This window comes from Plectrocnemia conspersa, unplaced genomic scaffold (genome assembly GCF_051122295.1).
Source record: "Plectrocnemia conspersa isolate PC_06_02 unplaced genomic scaffold, ASM5112229v1 ptg000011l, whole genome shotgun sequence".
Taxonomy (NCBI): Eukaryota; Metazoa; Arthropoda; class Insecta; order Trichoptera; family Polycentropodidae; genus Plectrocnemia; species Plectrocnemia conspersa.
Window position 1 is genome coordinate 7908597 of NW_028277175.1, and position 23248 is coordinate 7931844.

Genomic DNA, 23248 nt, shown 5'->3' on the forward strand with positions numbered 1-23248 from the left:
ATTTCTATAAGAGTCCACATATTCATCATGTTCCCGATATGGCAAGTCGAAACTAGCTAATCCTTTTACCGTAGCTAAGCTTGTTATTAAAACACTTCGCCAATATTTTTGCTCCATGCTAATTTATTGGATCAATTTATAATTAACGCATCCAGCTCTTCATAATATTTTTTTTCAAGTGTGGAAAAATGATTTTTTAAATGTTCGTGATCCTGCACGATTTCATTTTTCCAGTCGTTATAATTTGTCATAAATTTAGTATTACTGTGCGAAAAAAATGCAAACAACAATAAACACATTTACTAGTTTCTAAAAAAATAACCATTCGCGATTTTTTTAGTACCGTTAACGTATTTTTTTAACAAAAAAATATTCATTGAAATATTTTCGTATACGTACGTCTTATTTCTGTTTTTATTATTTTTAATTTTTAAAAATACGCATTTAAAAATTTTGCTTGATTGAGCGAGATTTGTTCTATTTTTTCTATTTTTCCATTTTAAGGCTGCAGATGCGTATGTTCGCTTCATGGCTTAAAATATTGTAAATTATATAATGATTTTCCGTATCCGAATAATTAATCCGCCCGTGATTTACAGTAATTGAAAGATTTTGCCACTTATCGAATATATTATTTTTTTATCCACTTTTGGACAACCTCGCAACACTTTCATAAAGTTATTGAGATCACAAAATATGCATACAAGTGTATTTTTTTTGATAAAAATACATTGCTAAATTGTACCCTTTGATTTGTTTATATTTACACAAATATTACTATGATTAAAAATTCCCACCTTTGAAAAAACCTGCTCGTAACTTTCGCAACGTATGTCTGATTTAAACTTACTTATATCGATGATTTTCAACTGTCTTTTTGCGAACTGAGTAGTATTTCGTCACCGAATGAGACGAAAGCCTTTATTATTTTTATATGCCATAGTATATGATACATCAGTACATATTATCTATTTTTATCATTTTTGTTTAGGTGCTTTTCAAGCAAAAATAACGGAGAAAAACTACATTTTGCTTTTCTGTAACGATATTTTTTTTTGCTCTCTTAGGAATTTGTTCTCCCCATTAAAATATTTTGAGATAATTTCTAAACAAATATATTCATGACGATTTTAACCTTCTCGGGAAAAAAATACGAGATGGATTCTAAACAAAAACATTGATGTAAAGTTGAAAAACGAGATGTCGTGTTTTTTTAATTATTTTTAGCTCTCTCAGAAAAAAATTCCAAATGGTCTTCTGGCCAGCTCTGCTGTAATCTGAAAGTAAAATTAATCCTAATGAATTAACGCAAAATATCTACTACAAATTAGCAACCTAAAACAATATAGCAAATCGCCTTCAAAGAATGAGCTGTTTCACTGAGAGCGTAAAAAAATATTTTTTTGTCTTGTAAAAAAGTTATAATTTATCTAGTTATAAATAATGTAAATTTCATATTAAAAAAGATGAGAAGATATATGTGTTTTTTTGACCATTCGATATTTTATATACTATAAATATTTATTACTGTTTACTTATGATTTTATTATTATTATGTTTATGTATTAAATATATTTCATTTAATGTGTTATTAAGTCGCATAATACTTTTTTTATAGACTATTTTTTTTTATAAATATTCGATTTTCCCTTTGCTATAAAATAACATGATCTGTTCCATGAGAATTATTTCTGTTAGTTTTTCGACAGATATTCATTTTCTGAAAAACTAATTAAATTTAATATGTTGCATTTTTTTTATTGCATAGAATTATCGCTTGGCCTTAATGGATAAAGGTAAATAAATAATATAAACACAATTTGTATTTTTCGTATTGCTATTTTTACACTAGCAACATTTCACAAAAGTCATCGAGGAGCTGACAACTGAGTCTGCGTTTTTCTTAATCGTTAATATATTCTTTAAAATGGTGAGGTTTTTACCAATATATATTATTAAATTATCAAATAGGTAAAAATATGCATACATTAACATTTTATTGTATAAATAAAATTAGATGGAGTCGCACACCAGAGATAGGTACTTCCTTATTTACTCACAAAAAAATAGAATTTATTATTTTCACTATTGTTTTTTTTTAAATATTACAACGTTAAGGAAATAATTCTTACCTAATATATAAGCATTACATATTATCGGTACTGGCTGTAACGATCCAAATGTTAGGTAATCCCCCAAATTCAATGCTCCATATTAAATTTTTGTTTATCAGCTATAATTTACTTATCAAAATTGTTATCTAAATTGGTCCATTGTGATACTTTTAAGAGAAATTTCCTAGTTAAATTGTATACCTGGACTATCCATTTATGTGGTTTTGTAGGATTGTAGCAGATGCTACTGTTATAAAACCACTTTTTCATTAATAACAATTTTATAATTCTTAATATATCTAATTAATTGTTGGCAATAAATAGTTTCTACAAAATCTGTCTCGGCCTAAAATATACTCAAATTATTTATTTTCACTATAATAGAGCAAATGTACTCCATGAAACAAATACATTCCAACACCAAAATATTTGGTTGAAATTCATAAATTGGTAATCACAATTAAAGTATTCGATATTAATAATAGTAATATAATAAAAATAAACATGTCGGAGTCCCAGCGCCCTAAAAATAAAAATAAAGGATTTTATTTTATCATTTTTTATCTGGTGAAAAACATTGATTTTATTAATGTTATGCTGTTGGACCACAAACCTAAGTATTAATCTAAAATCTAAATCTGGTTTTTTTACAGATGCATCCCAACTGGGTGGGTCTTGCTACAGTTGATTTTGAAAGAAAAATATTTATAAAAGAGGGTACATATTTAGAACCGAGTTATGTTCCAAAAAAGCGACATAAAAACGATGGAAATCTGGAAGGTGAAGACGTCAAAAATTTCTATGAGGAAGTTATTTCCGCCCCGGAAACTCCAAAGCAACCCAAATTAATACAGAACTCCAATGACACGTTTAAAAAACCTAAAATACCAACCATACAAAACAAAACCCCTATAAATTTGGATAAAAAAATATTACAAACGTTTCTTAGAGCGGCTCAAGATAACAATACTAACGAATTGTATCGAATTTTGTGTAAATGTCCTTCGGTTTTGAATTCAACTGATGAATTTGGATGGACGGCTCTGATGTGTGGCGTTCAGTCGACTTCAATTGAAGCTGTACAATTTTTGCTTAATAATAAGGCCGACGTGACAATCAAAGATAAAGGAGGCATATCGGCTATAAAATTAGCAGAGCGGAATAACTTATCACATTTATTTAAAAGAAAATCTAGTAGAAGAAGACGTAGAAGTAGTTCCAAAATTGATCGAGAGATTCAATGCAACATTTGCGGCGAAGAGTATATAGAAAGGAATGAAAAAAGGCACTTAACTTCAACATTACATTTATTTTATGCGAATAAAAATACAAAGTTGAAAACAGTTTACGGTATACCGGAAAGCAATAGAGGGTATCAGATTTTATTAAAAACCGGATGGGACAGGGAAAAAGGTCTAGGGCCGGACGGGAGCGGTCACAAGTTTCCGTTGAAAACGGTACATAAAACAGATCGATACGGCATCGGTAACGAGACAGTTGCCCCGAAAGTTACACACAGCGACGTAAATAAAAGGAGAGAGACTCATAAAACAACTAACAAGAGAGACAGGAACAGGAAGTTAGACTCAGAAAGGATGCTAGAACGAAGCATAAGGATTGCTCTTTCGTGATAAAATTAAATACAAAACATTAACAAAATAGTTGCATTTTATATTATGTAATAAAATATAAATCTCAATGTAAATAGTATTATGGTTCTTTGTTATTAGTCTGTGCTATATTTTTATCAGAACAGCCTAATAACAAAGCATCAATCTTTTATGTTATTTTAATCTTATGGAAACAACTTTTATCAAAAGTTACACCACCAGAACACAGATTTTTTTCCACATTACAGTGTATTATTTAATAATATAATTTTATACGAAATTATTTTTTATTATACCCTGATTTTTTTTAAATTCATGCATGTCTTTTATTTTATACAAGGTACTTAACATGCATAAATCTTTATAGACCCGTCCCGTATAAAACAAGCTTTTATACATATTTTAAAAGTAGTCGTTCTTTACATAATTACATTTATAAATTGTTAAATTGTCTTTTTCATGTTACAAAAATATAGTATATGTTACAGTGAATCTGTATTCGCTAGTGAAAGTATATTTTAACAGGCAGAAGTATTATTTCGCCGACTCAGTCGGTGGAAGCGTATTACACAATAAATTTATAAATTAAATAAGGTCAGTGTATCTTTATTTTATGAACCTGTAGTATAAATACAGAACGATCATGTGACCAAAACTGTTGTACAGGTTAGGTGCGAGCAAGCATTGGTGTGAACATTGAACACCCCGTGAATAGCTGTTAGCTAAATCATGTGCACAATTCAAGTTCAATTTTGTCATTTCTTCCTTGCAAAGCTGCCTCTATTTAACAACTGACTATACCACTCAACTGTCAAAACTTACTCTTTCACCGGTGTATAACAGTGAAATTATATTTTCGTCTATAATAACATACATCTACTGGTGAAAGTGTATTTGGAATATGAATTCCCTAAAACGCCAGTGAAAGTATACTTTCACTGCAAATATGAAATCACTGTAACATATATAATATATGGAGACCGCGAGGCGAGAACATGTTAACTAACATTGAATTGTTTGAAAATAGCTAGAAGATAAAACTACCCTTAGTAAAATGTTATGATATAACAGTTTATGAGAATGCAGTAACTGCCGTAATTTTAATCAGTTTGCATCATACTTTTCTGAAAAATTTACATTGACGCAGTCAGACCTACAATTTTAAAAAGTAAAAATGTTCCATAAATTATATACTTTCACTAAGGTGACCAGATTTTAAAAATATTAAAGAGGACACTAAAAATAAAAAAAAGGTCATCATGGAATTTTTTGTTCAAAGAGAACAAAAAAGGACATATTGCTAAGGGAGCTAAAAAAAGGTCATTTCGGAATTTTTTGTAGGATCAAATGGAACAAAGGACGACATTTTTGGGGACCATTCTTAAAATATGGTGTCTGGTCACCTTACTTTCACACAGAAATCGGTCTCATTATTGCAGCCAGTGCCGGGAAGATTTGTTTTATCGAAAATTACAAGTATTAGATAAGACATGAATTTATTTACATTAAATCATATCTTACCAAAAAATATGATAAAAATAATTGAGGTTATGTCATACATGCCCTTTATAAAAATTACTAATTTAGGTAATGTAATTGTTCAATTCTTTTACAGACGACAAAAATCAAATGTAGGACAATCAGCTAACATGTGCTCGCTTTGGGTCTTTTATGTATTTAAATATAATGGCAATAATATTTTGTAATTAAACTGCCTTGTATCAATTCAATAACAAATTTTTGGACCTAAATCTGTTGTCCCATTATCGACATAATCAAGTCACAACTTGATCGTTAGCCAACGAATAATGTGTTGGTATGTTTGTTGCATAATAATACTGTTAATCATCATTGTCAAGTACTGTCATGGTCAAAGATGGTCTATTTTAATTCATGACTAGAGAAAATGTGCGAATATTGTTTAATTTAAATAATGGCGGAATGTATTATTACATAATTTTCAAGCCATTTTGAACGTTAATTATCATTATAAACCTAAGTAGTTCAAGAATTTTAAGGCAACTTCAAATCCGACAAAACAGGCGGCGTTCGCTGGGAAGGCTCGCAGCATGACGGGAACGATTCCTTTATACAAAGCGAACGGTCCTTCATGCTTTATCAAGTTCCGGAATACGTCTCGAATACCGTTGGGATAAGTTCCTTCGGGCGCCGTCTGCAAGCGACTTTTCAAAACGTCGGGCGGCATCCCGATAATCCAGTTGGCTATACCGGCCGATCCGCCGGCCATGATTGTGGCTGTTAATCCGATTTGTCCGGCTTCGGCGTCTGGAGGTGTGAGTAGCTCTTTGACCCATTCGTAAGTCAAGAAGTAGATCCCGCTCGCCGGCATATCTCTGAGGAGCGTGGCGCAAGTGCCTTTATAAATGGAACGCATGCCTCCTTCTTTGTACAGTTGTTTAGCGCAGTCTACCATTCCGTTGTATTTCTTTGGAGTGTCGGCGCCTTGCTGAATTTGTAGTAGACATTTGATACGCTCTCCCGGAGCCATAACGACGGTGGTGAATATGCCAGAAAACGATCCAGCCAGGAATAACTCTCGCTTCGTGAGCGGTGCACCGTCGGACTTTTGTAGAAGCTGCTTACCGACGCCGTAGCCGAAGAAACTGATGGCGAATATGGGGGCCACGCCGGTGAGAGGCGCACTCATGCCTTTATACAGTCCTCGAAATCCTTCATGTTTCACAGTCTTACGGAAGCAGTCCCACGTGCCTGAGTATGGAGGGGGGTGGCCGGGAGTTGCCGGGGCCATCGTCTGCAGACGGACCTTGACGGTGTCCATGGGGTGGCCAACCAGGACGGTGCAAACGCCGCCATAGCCACCACATAGGAAGTACTTGACGGGACCGGGTTTTTCTGACATGACGACTCGCTACGAACGTCAAAGTCCAACAGATGTTATATCAGTTAACTTTGAGCAACTTTCATTACAAAATTATTGCCAGTCGTGAAAAATAAATCGAATGATAACATTGATAAGGAAAAATATCGTTACTTGAATCTTTCGCAATCAAAAGTAATTATCTAATTCAGTGGTGGCCCACTGAAATCATTTGGTGGGCCAAATAAAATAATGCATGTCTTTGAAGGTCACACATAAATATTTTAAAACTTAATAATAATATGAGTTTTTATATTTAAAATAAATAAACAGCTTACAATTAAGATATAATATTTTATTTATGGGGGCCAATATAGATTTGTTATGGCCAAAACTGGTCGGCGCAGAAATAGCGGTGTTGTGACGGCTCTCTCTCTTCCGGCAAGCTTGTAAGGGTTCGGACGCGTGCCGTCGCGCGTCCGCCCCATTTTTGTAATGTAAACCGTAACCTTAAATAAACATACTACTGCAGCGGCTCAATCTGTGTCTCATTGCCACCCGCCATCATCACAGCCCCTAAATTGGTGACCCCGACGTGATCACGTAGCCCGTTTTTTATTCTACTGATTTTTTTTATTCCTGCTAAAATGGATGCCCCACCAGCAGCCCCGGTGAACCCACCACCAGCAGTTGAGGCTGTTAATGTCCCAACCATGACAGCCCCAGCATTTTGCACCCATAACCCCCGACTGTGGTTCACCATATTAGAAACGCTCTTCCAGCACCACCGAATCACAGCAGATAACGCGAAATACTGTAAAACGCTCAATTGTCTGCCCATATTCGTGTTGGAAGAGGTCCAGGACGTTATTGAGTCTGCGCCCGTTGGATATGCGTATGGTGCTCTCAAGGCGGCTATAATTTCGCGCACGGGAGCCTCGAAGGAGCAGGAGACTAGGCGCCTGTTCGAACAAGCCGAGATGGGGGACAGGAAGCCATCAGCCTTTTTGCGGGAGCTGAGAAGGCTTGCTGGACCCAGTTTTCCAGAAACGATGCTTAAAACCTTCTGGCAGATTCGCTTACCAGCGTACATACAGACCCTAAACTGGTTGACGCCGACGTGATCCTGAGCACACATATGGAGTCAGACGAAAAATGGCAGACACAGACGCCGCTGCAGTACAAAAAGCCGAGCCGCTGCAAACCCACTTGCTGCCACCCCGCCGGAGCTTCCCTGGATCCGGACTCGAGCTGGCGGACCACCAAGACGATGGGCCTGCGCCTCCGACCATGAGCCGCCATCGTCAGCCGCCGCCGCCGCCGACCACGTGACCCAGGAAGCATCCGGCGCCACCACGCGCCTCCAGCGAGAAGCCACCGACGTGCCGCCGTAGACCAGGCACGAGTGGACCACGCGTGACCCGTCACGCACCCGTAGGGCTACGCCCCCGCGACTCCGAGCTCGAACCGCATGTTCGGGGCCCGTCACGCGCGCGCCCTGTGTAGCTGCACCGACGCACCACAGGGCCCCGAAAGGTGCTCCCGGACATGCCCGTTCTTCTCGCGCCCCCTGGAGCCCTACGCGCCGCCCGGGTCTACACGTGTTCCACTCGGCTTGGAGCGAAGCACGCCGCGCGTCACTGGAGGCCGCGCCGCCACACCATACGTCACGACTTTGCTACTTTTGCGCCGCCAGCATTTAATCAACAGCAGCGCCAAGGCCCCCATACCTCCCCCTGGTTATAGTTCGCAATTGTAAATTGCTAGGGCCGGAGCCGTATGGGGGCCAATATAGATTTGTTATGGCCAAAACTGGTCGGCGCAGAAATAGCGGTGTTGTGACGGCTCTCTCTCTTCCGGCAAGCTTGTAAGGGTTCGGACGCGTGCCGTCGCGCGTCCGCCCCATTTTTGTAATGTAAACCGTAACCTTAAATAAACATACTACTGCAGCGGCTCAATCTGTGTCTCATTGCCACCCGCCATCATCACAGCCCCTAAATATTATTTTTCAAAATCGTTTTAATATTTATTTTTTATTACATGATAATTTCTTGGTGTTGATCGATAGGAAAATGTAAAACTTATAGAAATTTTAAAACTTCAAAAGGGCCAATCAACACCTTCAAGTGGGCCATTTATAGCCCACGGGACAAGGTTGGCCATGGCTGATCTAATTCATAGTTTTCCAAAAAAGTTTGAATCAATAGTGTATAAAGTATTTAATGTGGAAAGTGTGTAAATATCGAGAAAAATATATTTTAGTCGTACTATTTACAGTTATTTTATGGATCAAGTTCTCAGCAGTAAATAATATAAGAAATAATTTTGTATAACTTTTTGCTATATCTAGTATACTTTCACGGTTTTATTTTATTGAGTTTTAGAATCTTATTCTAAAATGAATAGAAGACTAGCCAAACGATCAAAACGTCTGTGTAACACCGACGCACCACCGGGCCCCGAAAGGTGCTCCCGGACATGCCTGTTCTTCTCACACCCCCTGGAGCCCTACGAGCCGCCTGGGTCTACACGTGTTCCACTCGGCTTGGAGCGAAACACGCCGCGCATCACTGGAGGCCGCGCCCTTGCGCCTCATGAAGCCCTGCACGTGCTCCTAGAAGTGGCGTCCCTGAAGCTCTACAAGCAGAGCCGGCGCCGCCGCATCACACGTCACTTTTGTTACTTTTGCCAAGGCTCCCATTCTCTCTCCCTAGTTGAATATCGCGATTGTAAATCGCTAGGGCAAGAGCCGTGTAGGAGCCTAGATTAGTTATGGCCAAAACTTTGCGGCACTTGAGTAGCACTGGTGTGACGGTTATTCTCGACTGACAATCTTCCGGGCGTTCGGACGCGTCGTCTCGCGTCTGCTTTTTAACAAGGTAAGCAATTTCTTAATTCAATAAAAAGACTACTGCAGCGGCTCAATCTGTGTATAATTGCCACTCGTCACCATCCCGTACCTAAACCACTTTTAATACGATTTATCCACTTAAATCTAAAGTAAGAAAAAAAATCAATTAAAATCAAACCTGTTTGCTCAACAGACGGTTTTTACTAGATATGTGGATAATTCTAAAAAGGCCACTATTGCTTCTTTAAAAAAATGCTCGCAAAGAAAAAAAATTTGTTCCAGGATGGTTAGTTGTTAAAAGAAGCATTTCTAACGCGAGATTCTGAGATTATGTCCACAGTTAAAAAGAGTCTCAAATTTAAAAAAATAAAATAAAAAAATATTTGTATTGAATATAAAATGTAATTAGAATAAATGTAAATTCATCCTTAGAGGGTCATATTTTTTTTCAAATATATAATAATAATAAATAAATATATACAATTATTATAAAATGACTAAAGGAAAAGCTTACCAAACAGGGTTGGCACGAGAATATTCGGCACCCCAAACTATAATAAAAAGTTCATCTGAAAAATTTTTGTTCATTCAGAAATACAAGGAGATATAAAAACGTCATTTATGAAATTTTTGTTCGTACAGAGGGAGCTAAAAATATGTCATCTTTTTCAGCATCTCTGTATGATAAAAAATTCCTACATGATCATTACTAGTTACTTATGCAAAATTTGAACAACTTTTAAAGGAGCCCACTTGAGAGTAATTAAACTAGCGCACCAGGCGACCACCCCTTAGTAAAAATATTCTAGTGTGATTTTATTAACGTTTTTAAATTTTATTTAGTAAATATTGTTACAAATGTTATTAGCCCACCGCTACGTTAGAAAAATATATTTTTTAGACTAGAAAATAATAGATGTCACAAATTATTTAATTTTTAAGACAATATGTTTTTGTCATCAAATATTTTATTATTTATAATACAAATTGTATTTTTCTAAATATGGTCAAAATAACGGCTGTTAAGACTGAACGTTTTCAAACGGGCAGTTATCTGATGTCGGGTTGTTGTTGCTTTGAACGTCTAATAACGTTGTGAACGATGTTTGAACCCTTTTAAAGGCGTGGAACTGCATATTTAATGTAATTCATACTCTAATTTAACCTAACATTACAAAAAGTGATCGTGTAAACATCCAACAATGTGGAAACAACCCAATTCGAAAAATCTTCAGAGAAGAAGCTTACAGAAACGGCTTAGTTTATTACAGTCAAGGAACAGTATCGTTTTGAATGCATCGCTATTGAAAGACAACTCCGATACGGAATACAGCGGAATGGGTAAATTATTTCAATATTATATTTTAATACATGTTTTTCATAATTTGTATATTTAGAACCAGAATGGTGGAACAGATTGAATAAAGATCAAAGGTATCGATCCAGTATGGTTTTTCCATCTCCGCCCGAGTATGGCGAAGTGCGAAGCATAAGAATTGAGCAAAGGTTTGCATATTCAATGTAAAATCTATCAATATTTGTTCTATATTTTAATGATTATATTGAATTTTACAGTCGACGCGTCGTGATGGTTAGTGAAAATGAATCTTCGAGTGAAATAGGCTCGTTTGGACCCATGGAATCATTTTCTAGTACATCGCCTTCGTTCAATTTCGGCAAATCTAAGAATATTTTTTTCGGCAAAAAGAGCAATGCACCCAAACTGAATGCTATTAAAAATAATTTATTTCAAGCTGAAGATCAGCAGTTTGAGCGAGCTGATGTGGATGACGATATACAAGCTAGTGGCAGTAGAAACGTTTTAAATCAATCAAACAGGCAGTCTTCAATTATTTTGTTTAAAGACATTGATAAAAATAAGAGTAATAAAGAAAATTTTAAAAGAAATTCAGTAAATCTTGATCAAGAGGATAATGTAGATATAGGACAAGATGGGGAAAAAATTATGGAGTTGAGTAGCGGAGGTGGAAATGTGTCTTTGAATCGATCAAATCAGCGATCTTCTAATATTTTCTTTAAAGACAACGCTCTGAATAAGAGTAATAAAGAATATTTTTCTAGAAAATCAATTCATAATCACAAAGACAATAACGTGGATGATTTTAGATCATTGCCACATTCACAGAGACATAAATCGAATACTTTGACGTCAGATGTGGAAGGTACCTCTTATTTTCATGCATCAAAAAGTATGAAAGACTCTGATACGGATATATCTGATGATTTCAGACCTAAAAAGTCAATTTTTAGGCCGAGGAATAATAACAGTGATAGAAATGTATTCACTGGGGCTTTGTCTTACGATCACGATGTTGAACATGCTAGTCTTGCTGCAGCAGCATGTCAGTCGAAAGTATTTCTGGTTGGCGACAATAATGACGAAAATGATAGTCAAAGTTTTACGGAAAGTGCTCAACCCAGAACGACTTTATTTAAAAATAGAAACACAAACAATGGTAATAGGGGAAAATCTCTTTTTGTCAATGCCATATCTTATGATCCTCTACCTGCTTCGCAAGAGATTGATAAGCCTAAAGAAAATTCATTCAAAGAGCACATTGATGACGACGAAGTAAATAACTTAGATGCAGATTTAACCAATTTAGCTCCTAGAAAAACATTATTTGTTTCTAAAAATAAGAAAATTCTTGATAAAAAATCTGGTTTTGCTAATGCTATATCCTACGATACTATTCCTTGTTCGCAAGAAGTTGATAAGTCTAAGAGAGATACATTTAAAGAGCATATCGGTGATGATGAAGTAATTAATTTTGATGCAGATTTATCCGATCAAGTTGATCAAGCTCCTAGAAAGACATTATTCTTTTCTAAAAATAAGAGCCACGTTGACAAAAAGTCTGGCTTTGCTAATGCGATATCTTATGACACTATACTTGCTTCACAAGATGTCGATAAATCTAAGAAAGATACATTTAAAGAAACAGAGATTGTTGATGATGAAGTGAATAATTTAGATGCGGATATATCCGATCAAGCCCCTAGAAAGACATTATTCTTTTCTAAAAATAAACACAATGTTGATAAGAAATCTGGCTTTGCTAATGCTATATCATATGACACTATGCCTGCTTCACAAGATATTGATAAGTCTAAAAAAGATTCATTCAAAGAACAAACTCAGAATATTGAAGATGATAAAGTAAATAATTTGGAAGCTGATTTATCCGATCAAGCTCCCAGAAAAACATTATTCTCCTCCAAGAATAAGAACGCGTGTGAGAAGAAGTCCGTTTTTGCAGATGCTATATCGTTAGATGCTTCCGTTCACGACAAGTCAATCGTATCTCAGAATCATGCTTCGCAAAGCTACCGATCTCGATCCATTGCATTAGCAGATAAGGTACATGACAACACTTCAGAGAATCACGGCGAAGCTAGAAAGAATATTTTTAAGTCTAACAAAGCCGATGATAACAGAACGCCTATGTTTGCCGGTGCCATTACTTACGATGCTTCTAAAACTGGTGAATTACCACAATCACAGCCACCTAACGATTTTGAAGACGATAAGTTGAACGTGGAAGACAATACGATTCAATATTCGCCATATAGCATAGCATCAGATAGCGTATTCTACGAAAGGATTAAAGCTGCTGCATCGTCCACTATCATTGGCGGTGATGTCAACAGAACACCTATCAGACGAAGCTCGAGGAGGTCATCTCTTTGTCAGCCCAAGATTATATCTGATATTCCGGAGGAGAATGAAACTACTAAAGCAAATTCACCTTTATTGGAAAAAACAAGACAAAGCAAATCTTCCATATCAAATCCAATTAATAATGCTCAAACTCCTATATTCGAGAAATCAAGCAAAGACAGATTCTCAATTGGAAATAAAGCTTCTAATAAATCGGTTGAATCGTATAAATTAGAAAAATTAATTACAAATGAATCTACAAAGAAAAAGTCTGTTTCTCCTATTCTAGAAAAATCAAATAAAAGCAAAACTTCAGTTACAAATGAAACTTATACTGAATCACCATTATTGGAAAAATCAACTGCAAAAGAGGCTACAGTGATAAATGCTCTTTCTCCCATTTTAGAGAAAACAAATAAAACTAGGACTTCACTTACTAATAAAACTTCCACTTATTCCACTATATTAAAAAAATCAATTACAAATGAAGCTACAAATACAAAGCTTGTTTCTCCCATTTTAGAGAAATCAAATAAAAGCAGAACTTCAATTACAAACAAAATAATATTAGAAAAATCAAACAAAAATAAAACCTTAATTAGAAACAATGCTCTTGATGAATCATCTGGTTCTTTCAAATCAGATGAAGACAAATCATTGATTACGAATAAATCTAATACAAACTCAGAATATCCTATATTGGAGAAATCGAGCAAACATAGTTCCTCAGTCAGAAATGAAGCTTCCAAGAAATCTAGAACATTAGATTCTTCCATATTAGGCAATTCAAGTAAAATCGAGTCTTTAAAATCCACACCCAATGCCTCAATTACTTCGAAGGAGAAAGACGAAACCTTATTGCAAGGTAGAAAGCGTAGATTTTCGATAACTAAAAACGATAGTCTTAACGATTTAGAAGTAATGTCTCGGGAAGACATGAGCACAAAAAAATATATAAACTTTGGGACACCTGAAGCTTTGTTAAAATTAAGAGTAAGTGAATAGACTATAATAATATCTTCGCCTTGTATCTGTATTTTAATTGTTAACTTATATTTCAGTCTATGAGAGATGATCCAGAAAATACTTTGAAAGTAGGTAAGGTCGATTCTATTGCAACACCATCTCCGAGGAGGCACTCTATCAGAACTTGGATGAAAAACTCGCAGAGCGAAGATAGCACTACAGTTTTGAATCAAAGCAAAATCGATAGAGCCTTCATGGAGGAGATGAAAGCTAAAAGAACTAATCCGCCAGTTCGTCGGTCTACAATAATTCCGAAAACGCAAGAAGAAAAAGAAAATGAAGACTCTGAGAATGAAGTTTCCAAATTTGAAGACCGATCGATACAGTCCCGTTATCCTTTAAGGCATTCGAACATACCAGTAGAGATGCATGCAATGATACCGATGAACTATTCTGAACCGGAAAATGAGCAATCTGATGATGACATGGTACTTGAATATGTCGAGAGCAGAAATGAGTCTGAAAATGATATTGTAGATAACGAAGAGACAGCTAGTTCTAGATCTGTGAAAGATAATAATGAACGAATGATACAAAATGAATCTTTAAATCAAAACTATATGGTTGATATTGAAGAGGAGATTAATGATGAACCAAAATTAAACGACCATTCTTTTGAAATCGCTGATAAATATGATAAATCTTCAAGTCAAAATAATATGGTTGATACTGAAGAAGAGATAAACGAAAAATCAAAATTGAACAACCAGTCTTTTACAGTCGCTACTGAAGTTATTGATAATGATAAATCTTCATATCAAAATAATGTTGATATTGAAGGGAAGATTAATGATGAACCAAAATTAAACAACCAGTCTTTTAAAGTTGCTGATAAATATGATAAATCATCAAATCAAAATAATATGGTTGATATTGAAGAGAAGATTAATGATGAACCAAAATTAAACCAAGTCACTGTTGAAATTATTGATAATGATGAATCTTCAAATCAAAATAATGTTGACATTGAAGGGAATATTAATAATGAACCAAAATTAAACAACCAATCTTTTAAAGTTGCCGATAAATATGATAAATCATCAAAACAAAATAATATGATTGATATTGAAGAGAAGATTAATGATGAACCAAAATTAAACCAAGTCACTGCTGAAATTATTGATAATGATGAATCTTCAAATCGAAATATGGTTGATTTTGAAGAAAACATTAACGATGAACCAAAATTAAACCATCAATCTTTTGAAGCCCCTGCTGAAATTATTAATAATGATAAATCTTTAAATCCAAATATTGTCGTTGATATTGAAAGAGAGATTAATGATGAACCAAAATTAAACCAAGTCACTGTTGAAATTATTGATAATGATAAATCTTCAAATCAAAATAATATGGTTAATATTGAAGAGGAGATAAATGATGAACCAAAATTAAACCATCAATCTTTTGGAGTTGTTGCTGAAGTTGTCGATAATGATAAATCTTCAAATCAAAATAATGTCATTGATATTGAAGAGGAAATAAGTGACGAATCAAAATTCAACGACCCGTCTTTTAAAGTTATTGATAATAATAAATCTTCAGATCAAAATAATATGGTTGATATTGAAGAGGGATTAAACTATGAACCAGAATTAAATGATAAATCTTTAAAAGTCACTTCTGAAGTTATTGATAATGATAATGAAGATGAAGCTCACAAACACGGGAACAATTTATCAAATAGAAGTGAGACAAATGAGAGTAATAAAGACTTAAATCATGCCCCATTACATATTGAAACAATACATCGGCATTCCAAAGACGAAAAGATGTTTGACGAGGAAAGTCTCACAAATGTGTTACAAGAAGATGAATCAGAAACCGCTGCTGATACTGTGAATTCCACTCATAAGACCATCCTCGATATGGAGCTTACACTTGGAAACGAGAGCATATCGAACATTGAAATATTTGATATGCCGAATTCGCAGAGTCTGTCAATTTCTGAAGCATCAAACCGTAGGAGCAGTGCTCAAGGAATGATAACGGATAATAATACTCGATCGTTTTCTATCGATTCTTTGAACCGTGAATCGTCTGAGAATTCACTGAGCGGTCTCGAGTTCACCACAAACATTCGCAACAGCCGATTGCCTTCAATGGCTGCTAGAAAGTCATCGATAGCTAGTGATGCGTTGAGAAGAAAGACTTTTTTCTTCACAAGCGAAACGTACAAAAGAGATAATCTGAAGAGAAAATATAGCCAAGTGCAAAACGTAGATGATAAAGAAGATGAAACGGAAGCAACGAACAATGATAGTGAAGACGATTGGAACGAAGACTATTCTCGATTGGAACAACCTTCGACGTCTGCACAATTTACTAATGTAGATAATCATATGTCCGAATATACAAACGTGACTGAACCGAAGATGAGCCAAGAAGAAATAAAGGAGTATATGGATCTAATGAATCAGGCACAGGAGAAGCAAAAGAAGCGAGCGGTGAGTTTTAATGATTTTTGTATGAATTTCTATGATTTTTATATAATTTCTGCTTTTAGGAGGAGCTGATGAAGACCTTGTCCAAGCAGCGTCAAGATGCAATCAAATTGATTACTAAATTGCAACAGCCGGGTTCTATGAATGTTTTTAAAAAGCCAAAAACACCCGCACCTAAAAAAGCAAAGAATAACATAGCTAACGAGTTAAAGGCGTCATTACCAGTGATCAAGAAGCGAAAATTGTACATGAAAGAAGAATGGATAACGACTCGTCTGTATGATTTTGTGCTGAAGAAACTAGAGCCAAAGTATGTATTCAAATAAAAAATATATTTCATTTACATAAGTATAATTATACTATTTTTTTGCATAGATATGGTATAAAAACACGCAACAGATCAGAGAAGTTCATCAAAGACTTAGCGAGCATTGTCAACGAAGTAGTCAAATCCAAGAAAGATTATCATATATACGTCAAAACTCTAAAGATTGAAATGGCACGCTTGAAGCTGGTTATCACTCACGATGACTTTCATAGATTCGTGATAGATTATTTGCCTGCGTTCTTCAGATTGAAGGTGATTATATTTTGTAGGTATTTATATACTATACATTGAAGCATTACTTATTTAATGTTTTTACTTTCAGTCTATTCCTGCTTGTGATCGTGATGTTCCTAAGATCGAGGGTAGTGTTTATGATCATATACGAGGATAGTTATAATTTATTGGGTTGATTGTGTATGTGTAAAGTGTAGCTTTAATTTATTATATTTTTTTTTCTAATAATAATTATGTTATTTAATATTTCATTAAATAAATCAATTCAAATTTGGTACTCGAACTGATTTGTTGCAATAAGGCACATGTTTTACATAAAATATGTTATATTATAGTTTCATATTAAAATAAATGATTTTAAATACATAGTATGAATTTAATTTTTTGATTTATAATTTTTCAGACTAGCTTTGTAATACAATAATAATCACTATATATTGTATTTCATATGAAAAAGGTACAAATTCCAACGGCCAGTTTAGAAAAAGATTATTTATAAATCAAAAATCTAGAGCGGCTAATAGATCATCATTTTCATCATCTTCTTTGAAGATATCTTCAATGTTACTGGAATTCCCCTCATCTTCTTGCTTTTTCTCTAAACCCTTTCTGATATTAGTTCCGCTTATGCACAAATCCTTAATCTCTGGTTGACTCAAATATTTAGTTATAGGATTATCCGATATCTTAAAATAAAATATTTAATTAATTATTTGTGTTTACATTTTTATAAGTTTTTTTGTTTAATACCTGATTTGAAGTAGTAGCATTTTCGAATGTATCTCTGGTCAAACCGACACTATTAAGAACCTGATGAATAATACAAAAAAATAATAATTTATTATGAATATGATAAACATATAAAATAATAATAATAACTTTTATTACGTTCAGCTTTTGTTGTAACATCGGCCATATAAAATCATCGGATGTACCTTTTGCTAATAGATATCTAACGGAAACGCTACGATTTTGTCCTATTCTGTGCGCTCTCGCTTCAGCTTGATTTAAAATCTGTATTATTTCACAAATACTAATTAAATGATGTTTTATTAATACTATAATATATGTATCTTTCAACATTGACCACCGACACAATTTTATATTGAATTACTTTCACGTCAGAATCATATATGTAGATATTTCAGTTGCCTTGCTCATAAAATTGAACATGAGAAAAGTATTCATATCACATTGAAATTTATTATGATGCGAAAATAAAAACTTGCACCTATTAGGATCGTTGACGCAATAACATATATTTTTAATGCGTTTAAAATCAACTGAATTTTAATGTAATATAGTTTTTCGTTATAGTAAATTTATTAACCCTTTGATTGCCGAAATCCAACGAGATTGAAGAAGGAACGAATTACATTTTGACAATGACGCCATTTCAGATTTTTCCAGAGGGGGGCAAAAGTTGACCAATCAGTGATTGTTTTTTAATATTTTGATTTCATTAACATTAGATTTACGTAAGCCGTCAAATTGAAATCAAATTTTGATTTCATTTGTACTTTTTCTGAGTTTTTTATGACTATTTATATTTGAACAATGCAAATATATTAACACTATTTTTATCTTCGGAAACGTCTTATTTTTGGAAATCTGGTTACTATATTCCTATTTTTATTGACACCTTTAAAATTGACTCGGTAACGAGCGTTCCCACTGCGACTGCGCCGACACGATTTTATTGCTTTTGACGTGAATTTTTGAATTCTGAGAAGGGATAATTGATTTGCTCTCTATTATTGGTCAAAATACGGTTTAGATATGCTTCATTCGATTCTCACTTTTTTTGAGATTTTATTAAGATTCAATGACAGACATTTTTCTGGTAAAATTTAAGAAAGGGGAAAATTCTTGCACCTGCCCCCCCCCCCTCCCCCAAAATGACATCCCTGCATTTTCAAATAACATTTTTTAAAACATCTATATTTAGATAATATTCCTAAAATACTTGGCAAGCAAAGGGTTAATTTATATACACTTAATTCTCATTTTACACGGTTTTTTAAATTCAAGGAAACATTATTCAATTTATTTACGTATCTAAAATGTAGAAAAGTAATTGGGTGTATATTTAAATTGCGAATAACAAAATAAAAATATACAAAATAAAGACTTCAATATTACAAGATATATTGTTAAACTTACTCCAGGATTCCAGTGTAATTCTGCAAATAGAACTAATTGTGCCGATGTCAATGTGATACCAGCATTTGCAGCCGTTATTGACAGCACAGCACATCGGCAGGAATCGCTTACTTGAAACTTGTCAACTAAAAACTAAACATAAATATAAATTTATTAAAAAATTCGCTATTATATACCTAGTATATATTTCAATTATTATATGTTACACTTCTATGCTCCATTTTTGTTGAACCATCGATGGAGATATAATGTACTTTACATTCGTCCAAAGTGTTACATATAGCTTCAATGACGTTTCTATGATGCGCGAAAACCAAAAATTTTTCATCTTCTTTGATTACTTCCATGATATATTTACTGTAATTAAAATATTTGAGAATTAAACATATTTGAGGTACGTTGACAAAGTTTAATTTAGTAATACATATTACATTTAACAAGGGCTATTCTCTGATGTTTCCAAATCCTCAAAATATACCAGTTTTACATGTCTGACAAATGTTACGTGGTACTTTTAGATTTAGTAGAATAACAAAAAGGCCTACAAACTTTGAATGATTTGTGAGGATTGATTATGACACTCCTACCGCAAGAAGCGATTAATTTTACTTTGTGAAATAACTTTGCAAAAGTGTTTCTATCCATCGTATATTTTTTAATAGTTAAAGCACAAGTTCAACGCGTAATCTTCATGTGCGTTTAAATTTCTGTCCTGTGATAGGTCGGTTGCTCTGATGGTCAGTAACGGTATGCGAAAATACAGAGGGAAGTATTACTTTTTTGTTCTCGAGATTATTATCTAATAGCCTGTTTCAATATTGTTATTGCTATATATGAATTATCTATTATACTCCTTGTCATGTTTTATGTGTATTTTTCAATTATATTTATTTGTTCAAATTCAGTCCTGTTCTTAACAACCACGTGTAGTTATTTTAGTGCACTGATTCATGAGAAAAAATATAGTGTAGCAAACAACTGGAGCGAACATTGAGACTTGTATCAATTAAATAGCATAATAAAACCCTAGAATTTTGTAAGCATTCCCTTTATGAAGATATAAAATAGTATTTACCAAACTGCAGGTATCTTGACTTTAGCCGATTCACTGAAGAACGTAAGCAAAGCTGAGTGCTTATCGCTTTCCTTATTTTTTGTATAAGTATTAGCCAATTGGAACAAACCCTCCTTGGTTTTCTCGGTGATGGCCAACAGCGACGAATCTAAAATCACAGCTTCTCGAGTTTTCTCTTTTAAAACTTTAAGTACTTGTTCTTTTGTACGTCTTATGAGAAATTTTTTTTGCAGTAAAATCTGTAGTTCAGTTACATTCGATTTCCCAGTCATATCCCATCCGAAGTTTGTTTGCTTTCCATCACAATATCTTTTACCTAAAAGAAAAATAATTTAAAAAGGCCGTATTTATTAAATTATTAAGGTCAGTAGCTATTTATATTTTTACTAAATATTGGTATTTCAGCTTTCAATTTGCACGCCAACACTTTTACAAAAGTGATTTATTTATAAAAAAAATCTGTGACGTTTATAGAATTTATATGCTTAAAATGGCTTCGTCAAAACCTAGTTGCCAACTTATTTGAAATTGTTTCTAACAGTAACATTATACATTAGTAAACAGTAGTAGATGGTCACCAAATTGAAAAATGAATAACATTGCATTTTTTTCTTTACATTTATTATAATTAAAAATTTAAAGTTATTTAAAAGTATGTACTTTAATTATTTATTATTCAGAAGAAAAAGAAAACAATATTAAATTAAAATTATTAATACTAGGAAATTTTCTTTTAAAATACAACAATAATATTTTCATAAGTAATAAATATTTAAGCGGATTCTATTTTTATAATATATAGCAATATTTTCGAACAGTTTCAAACAATAAAATATATTTTTTATTTATAATAAATATAATATAAATCTCGCTTACCAAATTCGACGTATCCTTGAAAAAACTTTGGTTCTATAATTTGCAGTTGTGTGAATAATTCACTAGGGCGTGATAGGGCCGGAGTTCCGCTCAATAAAATCACACGTTTGGCATGCTTGGTAATCTTCATGATGCATTCCGTAGATTGAGCTTTGTAAGATTTTAATATATGTGACTCGTCCTAAATTAATAAAATAATAATTATATTGAAAATAGCTATTGGTAGTTTAAATAAGAGTAATTACAAATCAAGTGGACGAAATAAAAAAAGTTTTAACTTTTTTGAAAAAATGGTAGAATTTTTTTAGCATACAATAGAAGTCTAAAATACTGTGGGACAAAATGTTAAAACCGTTATAAAACGTTAAAAGATTATTCATAAATCAAGTGCGCAACGATTATTGTTGGTGTCAAAAAACAATTGTTAACGAAAATTTTTTCATATTAAATATTTTTACCAAAATAACGGCACCAAAATGTTTTTCGATCAATACATCTGTACACAACGTAACCATTTTGTAACTTATAATAATGACTTTGGCGTTATTCTCCATTAAATACTGCTTCTCTTTGCCGGAATTGACACATACGATCGATGGCAATGTAACAGATGGTAAAAGCTCATGTATTTTGCTCTTCCACGTTTCTCTAAAAAGTATTACATGTATGTATTATGTATATATATATATGTATCACATTTTTTTGTTATTATCTTGTAAAATACTACCTCATTGTTGAAGTGGTAGCAATTAAAAGAGGCCAGTCGTCTCTGTAATAACTAGCAATAGCTAAAGCTTGAAACGTTTTTCCCAAACCCATATCGTCTGCTATTAAGCATCGACCATTTTTATGGATACCAAAGCTTAAATGTATATAAAATATTATAAAAATAATATAAAATGAAATATAAAGGTATGTATGTATATACTAACCATACACCATCTAATTGAAAAGGCATTAATTTATTTTTTAACGTTGAATCTATTCTAGATAAATCAGGTGAATAGAGTTTTTGAGGTTCTTTTAAAACGCTGAACACATATTGCGGTATAGATCCAAGAACAATGTTAGGTCTCAATGGAACAACTTTAGTTTGTAGCTCGTTGTAATGTTGTATCGAAAAATTCCATAGACGTTTATTGTAATCTAAAATTAACATTAAATCAATCAAGTACATTATCTAAAGACGTTACATACACAAAAAAAACACAAACCGTATGCTTTGGACGATATCATTTTGAAAATGGCAATCAATGGATCACTGAACTCTGATGGTTTAACTTCAAAACGATCCTCGGAAATTAAATACATGATTCCTGTGATGATTTTCCGGGCTGGGGTTTGCGTGTCGTTTTTTGTGCTTATAGGCGTTTGAGGTGAATTTCTGTTGTAAGGTTGAAATTTTGATTGACTAATGCTCGACTGGTGATGTATCGGTCCCGATCCGTTAGATTGCTTTGCAGTTTCGAAATTGTTTGGGGGTTTATTCTGTGTATTTTTATAAAACGACGGTGGAGTGTTGGTTTGAGACGCGGTTCTGCCGCGGATTTTTTTCAAAGCCGCCAGCCTTTTGCTTTCAATTTCTTCTCTCGAACAAGCCATTTCGAGAGGCGGAATTAATTAAAATTAACGCGATAACATTATTTTGACGTAGACGTCACTTTTGAACAGTTGTCAAACGGTTTGGTTTTATTTAATTGTTTGGTTCAAACACAACTATTATAAACTTATATTTAACCATTAAAAAAAATGTAATTTGCTGTTGTTTACATACAAAAATTACTATTAAATAAACATTGTCTATTTTCATTTATACTTACTGGATAAAATTTAAAAATTGGCAAAATAATCAAGTTTGATTTTTATTTGAAATTTATTTTATAATTTAATTTGATTATAAGAAAAATGTAAATTAAAAATTTTTAATTGTCAACAAGAAGAACGCCAACTTCTTGCAATGCAAAGTTACACATTAGTTCCTTCGAGCCGGATATACTAACAGCATT

General features: G+C 33.6%; 5 protein-coding genes across 5 annotated transcripts; 3 read left to right on the forward strand and 2 right to left on the reverse strand.

Annotated features, from left to right (window-relative positions):
* Window positions 1-1857: 1857 nt before the first annotated feature.
* LOC148229337 (G patch domain and ankyrin repeat-containing protein 1 homolog) lies at window positions 1858-6635 on the forward strand. The gene is made up of 2 exons (XM_088197000.1): window positions 1858-1930; window positions 2768-6635. The coding sequence occupies exons 1-2, from the start codon at window positions 1928-1930 to the stop codon at window positions 3743-3745; spliced, it is 981 nt and encodes a 326-aa protein (XP_088053126.1). The 5' UTR covers window positions 1858-1927; the 3' UTR covers window positions 3746-6635.
* On the reverse strand, window positions 3404-6605 carry colt (carnitine/acylcarnitine carrier protein colt, mitochondrial). The gene has a single exon (XM_088197001.1). The coding sequence runs from the start codon at window positions 6603-6605 to the stop codon at window positions 5712-5714; it is 894 nt and encodes a 297-aa protein (XP_088053127.1). The 3' UTR covers window positions 3404-5711.
* Window positions 6636-7210: 575 nt separating the features above from the next.
* On the forward strand, window positions 7211-7687 carry LOC148229339 (uncharacterized). The gene has a single exon (XM_088196825.1). The coding sequence runs from the start codon at window positions 7211-7213 to the stop codon at window positions 7685-7687; it is 477 nt and encodes a 158-aa protein (XP_088052951.1).
* A 2730-nt stretch (window positions 7688-10417) lies between these two features.
* Window positions 10418-17494, forward strand: LOC148229340 (uncharacterized). The gene is made up of 7 exons (XM_088197238.1): window positions 10418-10755; window positions 10812-10920; window positions 10990-14089; window positions 14158-16569; window positions 16629-16876; window positions 16942-17146; window positions 17217-17494. The coding sequence occupies exons 1-7, from the start codon at window positions 10617-10619 to the stop codon at window positions 17283-17285; spliced, it is 6282 nt and encodes a 2093-aa protein (XP_088053364.1). The 5' UTR covers window positions 10418-10616; the 3' UTR covers window positions 17286-17494.
* Marcal1 (SWI/SNF-related matrix-associated actin-dependent regulator of chromatin subfamily A-like protein 1) lies at window positions 17484-22956 on the reverse strand. The gene is made up of 11 exons (XM_088197239.1): window positions 22457-22956; window positions 22175-22388; window positions 21970-22104; window positions 21701-21890; window positions 21243-21423; window positions 20367-20682; window positions 19498-19648; window positions 19292-19423; window positions 18017-18142; window positions 17879-17938; window positions 17484-17814 (listed from the first exon to the last, which is right to left on the reverse strand). The coding sequence occupies exons 1-11, from the start codon at window positions 22842-22844 to the stop codon at window positions 17629-17631; spliced, it is 2079 nt and encodes a 692-aa protein (XP_088053365.1). The 5' UTR covers window positions 22845-22956; the 3' UTR covers window positions 17484-17628.
* Between the last annotated feature and the right edge of the window lie 292 nt (window positions 22957-23248).